This window comes from Panthera tigris, chromosome A1 (assembly GCF_018350195.1).
Source record: "Panthera tigris isolate Pti1 chromosome A1, P.tigris_Pti1_mat1.1, whole genome shotgun sequence".
Taxonomy (NCBI): domain Eukaryota; kingdom Metazoa; phylum Chordata; class Mammalia; order Carnivora; family Felidae; genus Panthera; species Panthera tigris.
In genome coordinates this window covers 19666883-19675598 of record NC_056660.1, presented here as the reverse complement: position 1 = coordinate 19675598, position 8716 = coordinate 19666883, and the positions used below count along the sequence as shown (strand labels likewise).

Sequence of the window (8716 nt, the reverse complement as noted above, 5' to 3'; positions counted from 1 at the left end):
GGCAGGCTCATTGTTATGGAAGCTCAGAACAGGTAACCCTTACGCACGCCCAGTCACGTCCCAACTAGTTCAGCTTCTTTCCTTCCTGCAAGCTTCTTCTCTTTCCGGCCTCGTCCAGGCCCACTTTTCCCCGCTCCACTCCGCCCCCTTTTTATAAATTTTGGAGGGGGCGGGGCGTCTGGCAAGCGCGTTCCCGGGGGGTTTACACGCCGCGTTCACGGGAGATTAGAAAGGGAGGGGACTACAGACTGGAGGTGGAAGGTGGCGAGTCTAGGAGACCGCAGATAATGGAAGGCGCATGCGTTCCAGGGGCGGTGCTACGAGGCTTCGGGAATTCAGTAGGGGCGGGGCGGAAATGGGCTGGTGGGCTGGCGCACGCGTATTGGGCCGCCAACGTCCCGCCTCCTTTTTTAGGTTTCCTCACCTCCTCCACCACTCTTCCGGAAGTGCCGCCGCCCTCGCGCCCACCAGCGGCCACCCCCTGCGGCAGGCCCCGCCCCCTACCGGCTCCGCCCCCCAGCTCTCCGCCCCCTCCTCCGGTGGTGGCGCCGGCTTGCAACCCGGATCGTGGTGGTTTCGGTGCCCGAAGCCGGGAGCGCGGAGTCGTTCCCGGAGCGCGGCCAGGCTATGGTCGCGGGTCCCCGGCGTCCCGCTCCGGCCAACCAGAGTCCCTGTCTCAGCTTGTGCCCGTGCCTGAGCGGTCTCCTCAGCCCAGCTCCGCGGTGCGGTTGGCGGCGGCGGCGCCCGGCGCGCCCCCTCCTCCGATGGCGGCGGAGATCCAGCCCAAGCCGCTGACCCGCAAGCCCATCCTGCTGCAGCGGGTCGAGGGGTCCCAGGAGGTGGTGAATATGGCCGTGATCGTGCCCAAGGAGGAGGGCGTCATCAGCGTCTCGGAGGACAGGTACGGACCGCCGCCCCTCGGCCGCTAGGAGGGGCGGGACGGGCCGGCGGTCCCGGAGCCCGCGTCCCGGGCTGTGCCTTCACATCGGTGCAAGTGTAGACATACTCCCCCAAGTTTTTATTATAATGGGCATCTTGGTGATGCTGGTGTCCAGCTGCGCGCCGCCGCCGCTGCGTGGCTCTGGGAAGCGGAGACCAGACAGCGGCTTGCGCTCTGGCCTTGCCCGGGGCTGGTGGCGCAGGCCGGGCCAGGGTGGCCCTTGGACTAACGGTGCGCCGGCCACTGGACCTTGGTCCAGCCCTAAGGACAGAAGGGGGAGAGGGAGGAGCCGCCCAGCCCTGCAGGAGTGTGCGTGGGGAGGATGCTCCGGAGCCTTTGCTAGATAACTAAGGGTTTTTGAGTACTCTGATACAGTTCTTAAGGGCTCCAGACTGAGAAAGTAAATGCCACTCCCTTCTCCCGGACAGTCCCACTGAATCCAGATCTCCCATACATCTTACACTGAACTCAATGAATATTGCAAGTTGTGAAAAGAGTATAACTTTGGGCTTCTGAACGAAAGGAGAGGTGCCTTCTATTCTTTGGTCTCCTTATTTCTTCGAGCTCAAGGGGAAGCGCCTAGAACTAACTTGCAAGGGACCACTGCTGCAAATAGCTCTTGAGTTCCTTCCCTTTGCCTGCTTCCTTTCTTTTTGTCTAATTTTGCTTAATTTGCAGAAGTGGAGCCAGTTGTTCTGCCTTTAATATTTTCTCTTGTTTTTCAGACAATAGCATTTTCGCTTTAACTTAATTCATTTAATATGCCGAAATTAGGCTGATGGAGCTGATTTCCACAGGAATGCTGCCCGACTATAGTAATTATGGTATTTATCTGGAAGTATTGCTTCGATAATACCAACTAGCATTCTAAAAAATGTAACACTATAGAGGTATATGACAAGGGGCTTTTCCTGAAAACGGTAGTTAGGTTAATTTTTTTTTTTTTTTTTTTTTTTTTTTTTTTTTTAGATTTTCTTATGTTGAGGTAGAGAATTATTTTCTTGGTGACCAGTACAATTACAGTTGGAGGCAGGGGTAAAGCAACAGTATTGGTTACTGTCTTTATAGTCATTTCAGCACTTTGCATACAGTATGGTCTCAAAAATATTTGCCTGATAGATCTATTCATATGATAGGTTCCTCAATCTAACTAGGATGAGTATATTAATGACACGTACTTGTCTACATCATACTCTATACAAAAGATGTTCCATTCATTTCCTATGTGGATCTAATGGGAAAAATTGTAAACATACACCAAGGCGAGCAGTCTGCATTGAACAGAATAAATACATTCTGAAGTGGAGTACGTGGATTAAAAACCTTTTGACATTCACAAAGAAGTTTATGAGGGTTTAATTTTTGGATAGAGGCAAAATTCTATTAAGGAGATTGCTTCTGGACCTAGAAATTTTTTGTTGCAGAATTGTTTTTAAAGGAATATATTGACATTGCTTTCCAGTTTATGACGGCTATGGATGAAGAACTGCTCAACCTAACTGCTGTAGGAAATTCATGAATAAGTTTGTTGAATCAAGTAAAAGAAGGAAAAAAGTTGGTTAAACCTAAGTTCCTTTGATATTAGTTTTTTTTTTTTTTTTTTTAATGTTTTTATTTATTTTTGAGACAGAGAGAGACAGAGCATGAGCAGGGGAGGGGAAGAGAGAGAGGGAGACACAGAATCCGAAGCAGGCTCCAGGCTCTGAGCTGTCAGCACAGAGCCCGACGCGGGGCTCGAACTCACAGACCGTGAGATCATGACCTGCGCCCAAGTCGGACGTTCAACCGACTGAGCCACCCAGGCGCCCCTATTCCTTTGATATTAGTTTTAAAACTTTTTGCTTTGATTGATAGTTTGGCAGTGGAGGTAAGTTTTCAGTTTTTGATTTTGTTACTGTTTTTAAGAGTTCAAAGGGATCTTGGAGGTTATTTGCTCTAACAGCTTCATTTTATGGATGGGAAGATTTAGGCCAGAGAATTTACCTGCCCAACCTGGTGAGCAGGCCTAGTCCTCAGGCTTCTGATTCCCATGTTAGTGTGTTATCTTGAAGGGAACAGGGTTAGTGGGATGCATTTCAAGGTATTTAGAGGAACTAAAGTAGCATATATGAGAGAAACTGAAAGATAAATTTCATTTCAGGATAGGTCAAAAGAAATGTGATGTGTAGCTATATAGTAGCTTAATTTTTATGTTTTATAGGGTAAATCATAGGAATTATTATTATAGGGTTACTGCTAAATAAATAAGGCCCACCCGTAAGTCCAGAATTATTCTTTACGTGTGTTTTGTTAATATTCAGATTGACAAACCTGTGTTTCTGTACTCATGGGTGACAATAACTTTGTTATTTAGAGCTCAGTTTTGATTATTGTTTTCATTAGAAGAGAATTGATCTGTATTCTTTCCAGAATCCACTGTCAGTACCATTTGACATAATGCTGAAGTTATGAAGATAGAATATTGATTTTCATCAAAACCTACAAAGCCATTTCCTTTAGCTATTCTGCTTTAGCTAGAAACTAATAGTTTTCATTCCTGAACTGTAAGGTTAAACCACAAATAATGTCGTGTCCTGAATGGCAGTGTCCTGGAAATTTTTTGAAACCTGGTTTCCCTTTTTGACCTATGACTCCAGATAGCCCTTATCTAACCTTTGAAAACACTTAACATTTTCTATTTTAAACAGTATCGTAGATACTTATGGTCCCTTCATCTTCTCCATAGTTTCCCTAAGGTGCTATGTGTGTCTTACTCATTGTAGTATCTTTACGGCCTAGCAAATTGCCTGATCCATGGAAGGCCCCCAGACATTTGCTGTGTATCAGTGACTGATAACATTTTGATTGTTGTTCCTGAGAGCATAGCATCTTAACTGTTGTTGGCACTTAGTTGATATTTATCGAATGACTTTTATGACAACCTATGAAAGCCCTGTGTGGACGAATGTATGCTTGTGGGAAAAGGATTGCACTGGATGGATGGTCTTTAGGATACCTTAAAACTCTGGAAGTCCACGCGTTGCTTCATTCATTCCATCAACAAACATTTAAGTTTCTGTTGTGTTCCAAACACACGTGCAGACTCCATTGGGTGAAATGGCAAGATCGTTTCTGGATACAATTCAGTGGGGGGTAAGTTTTAGAAGATAATAAAACAAAACCACAGCCTCTAAGATTTAGTACTGAAAGGAGAATTTTCAGATGGGAAAGAGTGGCTGGACTCCCCAGCCCTTATTGTCCCTGCATTTTACCTTCTTTTGGAGGATTCTTTACTTGCATTGCATTACCATGTTCATGCTACTGCTGCTGTCAGTAGTGGGCTGATAGTATTCCAATCTTCAGGCCAAATCTGCAGGTTTTTTGATAAAAACCCTCACCCTCTGTTCATCTTAGCACAGTTAGAACAGTCTGGAACTTTCCTGGATACCAAGGAAGGAATATAAGAAATATATAAACAATCTGATTTTCAAGTTTAGATTTCTGGGGCTGTCATAACATAGGACCTGTTCTTGGAACTCACTGGCCGTTTCTGGGTCTATCTTTGCTTTGAGAATAGCCGGATTCTGTCTCTAGGGGACTTAGCTACCTGTGGTACTTTGGGTTCCTCGTGAGTCAGCTGCTTTCTGAACTATCTTTTCTGAGTAGATGCCATTTTAACATTCCTTGCTTAGGAGCTTCCTACAAGGCATCTTAGCTCCATGTTGGTTAACACTCATGTAGCCTGCAGCTTACCAGGGGTTCCCTTGTCTGGTCACACAGCCTCTTCTTCAATGATGAAGGCCAGGAGAGACCTCCCTCTGGGTGGGACCCAGCCCCATCTAGACTTTTATGTTTGTATGTTTCTTTATATGCGTATTTTAACACAAGTCAACAATTTTGGCATTCATATAGAGAGTTTTAGTAACTCTAGGTAGTTGCTATTGGGCTGTTATAGGAAGCTGTTCTTTCCCTAGGAGTCTGTACCTTTGCGGTGGGTTAGGGACAGGGGCGGGGGGTCCCGTTTTTTATCTCCGTATTAGGAAATGTGCTGAAGATAGGTACAGTGTCCTCTGTGTTTGCCACAGAATCTCCTCTGCTCGTGGTGGTTAGAAAAAAGGAGTGCTCCTGCGGATGGGTCTTGTAGGATGAGTAGGAGTTCATGTGAAAAAGTGAGGGTAGAGGAAAGAGCATTGTAGGTAGAGGGGGAAAAGAAAACTCCCATTCACTGAGAAGCACTCGAATGGACTGGTTAAGAGTGTAGATTCAGGAGCCAGTCAGCTTGAATTCAGAACTTAGCTCCGAGTGATTTGAGGCATCTGGAAAATTGGTTTCTCCAAAGGAGTCACTATGCGTGGAACTTTCTAAAACCTCTGGGGACAAGAATTTGAAATTATTTTCTGGATAAAAAGATCTGAGGGTGTGGTGGTGGCGTGTTGGAGAGGACGCTCTGTGGGGAGGGGACACTGTAGGGGATGAGGGTAATGAGGGGACTGTGGGGGGAACTACCACCTGATATTCTAACTTTATTCAGGACTAATTTGTGCAGCACAGTTAGCAGTGTTCTCTGTAATCCTTAAGGGTAGACAGAACCCCCCCAATGGTGAAGGAGTCAGATTATTAGGACATCTGGTCCCTAGTGCCTAGCATAATGCAGTGTGTGTTCATTGAAGGAATTAGCAATGACTGACGGATCACCAGTTTGGAATGAAATGAGCCTGAAGAGGTGGTGAGTTTCCGGAGCAAAGATACTTGAGTTGAGGTTGAGAGAAACTTAGTAGTTTGCTTTCAGCCAGAACAGTGTAGCAGGGGATGGGATTGGGAGGGACTGGGACAAGAGATGGGTTGGATTTTGTTTTTTTTTTTTAAATCTCTAAGACTTTTTTTTTTGTTTAACTCTGAACTACTCGATTCTAAGTGGTCATGACTAGTTGACTGTTGAAAAGATATATTAAAATTTCATTTCATTTTATAAATCCTCATGCTGTTGGTTGATGTATCATTGGTTTTTACCATTCTGAAATCGCACTGTCTCAGATTTCTGGTTGAAACCATTGTTTCACTAATACGTACAGCTTGGCTCAGTTCAGCTGAGCTCCTAGTAGAGTTTTATGTACCATGTACTTTATAACACTTGCATAAAAAAATAGTTTTGAAAATGCAAATCAAAGTTTTCCCGCAGTGTAAGCATAGTTCTGAAGGTTGAGGAGTTCTTAAGAGTGAAGGTGTGAGGTCATTAAAGTCGACAAAATTAGAACCCATCTACACTAATTTTTGAGTGTGTCATGTCTCTATTTAATGGCATAAAATTAATAAACTTTCAACTCTGCACTTGAGACTCCTCACTTGGCAGTAATAATTGCTGGTTTCAAGGTCCCAAAATGGGAATTTACCCCATGTGATCGTTGAAAATCAGACCTTTATGCCGAATTCAGAGCATGAGGCAGTCTTTTTGCCAGCAGATCTGTCTGGAAACAGGCTGCCTCTGTGTCTTGAAAGGTCAGAATACAGATTGACTTTTTAAGAAAAGATCACTATTGGGAAGGCTTGTTTAAGGAGGCTTAGCTCTCCAGTGACCCCAGAGCTCCTGATGGTTCTGAATTTCCTACTTAATTTATGCAGTTCAACCAGATTTTGTCCAGGATCTCAAAGGTCTTAATCAGGGTACATTCATCTGGATATTGCAGGGCAGTGGAAGATTCTCACGCTCCTAAAATGAGGGATTCTTGGATTGTGAAATCCTGACCAGCTAACTGTCTAATACCTCAAGTGTGACTAAACTTACTTTGAAAAAGAAAAACAGGTAAAAATCATAGGATGTTAGGAGCTGGAAGAGGCTGAAAAAGGAAATATTACTTTTACTTGCATAGCATCTTTCCCTGGATCTGTTTGCACTTTGAATTTGGCTTTGAGAGGGAAACATTTTCTATTTGTTTTTGAGAATCACCTTGATGTCATGAAAAAGTTAACAGTTTTGGAGAAGTTAAAACACAGTGGCATTTAGAAATCAGTAAATGAATTATGATTTAAGACTATTTCAAGTAGTGATCTGTCGATATCTATAGCAATAAACTAAATTATATACAGTATATACTTACCTGAAAAGAAAATGGCTATCAAGCCAAGGTTTTCTTCTTAACTGTGGTTTCAGAATAGAAGGACTTCAAAAGCAGGTAATGCTTGTTTATTTTTATTTCTTTTTTTTTTTACATTTTATTTATTTTTGAGAGAGAGAGACAGAGTACAAGTGGGGGAGGGGCAGAGAGAGAAAGAGAGAGAGAGAGAGGCAGAATTCGAATAAGGCTCCAGGCTGTGAGCTGTCAGCACAGAGCCTGATGTGGAGCTCGAACTCACAAACTGAGAGATCATGACCTGACCCAAAGTCGGACGCTTAACTGATGGAGCCACCCAGGGACCCCTATTTTTATTTCAATAGGTCTTCCAAGGAGATGCCACAATTAACCTAAACAATTTCCTGACACAGAAAAAATAACTTTGCTTGTGCGACTCCATTACTCTTTTTTTTTTTTTTTTTTAAAGGCCAGGGGATCGCCTCAGCCAAATGCTGCATTTAGCCATTAGTAAAAATTAATACAGAGGTATAAGAAACGAGCAAATAAGACCAGAAAAGAAAACAAAGTCATCTGCTTGTCTCTTGGCAGGGTGTTCTGCTTTGTGCTCTCATGTGTCTTTAATTTAAGGATTCTTGGAAAAGAACTGGGACTGGGAGCCTGATCTCAGCTGTACCCAGCATTGACCTTGGGCATTTCCCAGGACATTTCATCACTCCAACTCTGGCAAAGGAGCATCATTCCATCTGGCAAAGGAGCATGTAGGAGTTCCTAGCTCTGACACTGACTATGTGATGTGCCCATGTAGTGACTAGACAAGCATAAAGTGTCTGCAGCCACATCACCCTAAAACCTTGAGTGGAGGAAGGTGCACAGAGGGGGAAAATGTGGCACGAGACATCTGTAAAATGGTGCTTTCTGGAGCCTTTGGAGGGCAGCTGTTGTTTATTCCTGGATGAAATATTAGTATTGGTAACTGATACTCAAACTGGATTCACTACATTCCTACTTCTGGATGAATCTTTTAGTTTCAAATACTGAAGAGTTTAGCTCTGGGCAGTTTGCTGATCCGCATATCAGGGACTGAGTTGTCTAGAGTAATGCTTTTGAAACTCTTTTGGCCACGTGTCATAGTAAGAAAAACATTTAGCATTGTTATCCAAGACTCTAAATACGCATACACACATGTCACCGAAACAACAGTATAAAATGGCATCCTTTTTAAAAAAATCTTTTTATTGTTTATTTATTTTTGAGACAGAGGGCACAAGCCAGTAGGGGAGAGAGAGGGAGACACAGAATCAGAAGCAGGCTCTAGGCTCTGAGCTGTCATCACAGAGCCCGATGCAGGGCTCGAACTCATGAGCTGAGCTTTGAGATCATGACCTGAGCTTTGAGATCATGACCTGAACTGAAGTCGGAGGCTTAACCAACGAGCCACCCAGCTGCCCCTCTTTGCCTCTTTTAATACTAGTTCTACACTTTCAATTATTGTAGCGAATGAGTTGTTCTTGATGGTCAATAGCCTGAGTCTCTCTGGCCAGGTCAGTGAATTAATAGGACAGGCATCTTTTTTTGGCTTCAGATGATTGGCTCTTTCCCACACTTTAGGATTTCAGAGTTTCAGTTTCCACATCTGTAAATTGGCTCCTTCTGGAACTGTTGGGAGGTGTACATGAGCTGACATTCCCACAGCACTTGGTGTTGTACTGGGAGCATAGATGGAGCT

At 44.1% G+C, this 8716-nt stretch overlaps 1 protein-coding gene across 5 annotated transcripts in view; it reads left to right on the top strand.

Moving 5' to 3' along the window:
- The first annotated feature begins 14 nt into the window (after positions 1 to 14).
- The window catches only part of WDFY2 (WD repeat and FYVE domain containing 2), a 179029-nt gene continuing 170327 nt past the window's right edge, over positions 15 to 8716 (top strand). For 2 of the 5 annotated variants that reach the window (XM_042963349.1, XM_042963284.1), the window contains exon 1: positions 59 to 901. In XM_042963349.1, the coding sequence (XP_042819283.1) occupies positions 288 to 901 (614 nt within the window). In that variant the 5' untranslated portion in view covers positions 59 to 287. Of the gene's footprint in view, positions 33 to 58; positions 902 to 8716 lie in introns of those variants that run through there. The other 3 variants (XM_042963255.1, XM_042963067.1, XM_042963131.1) reach the window with 3 other exon arrangements.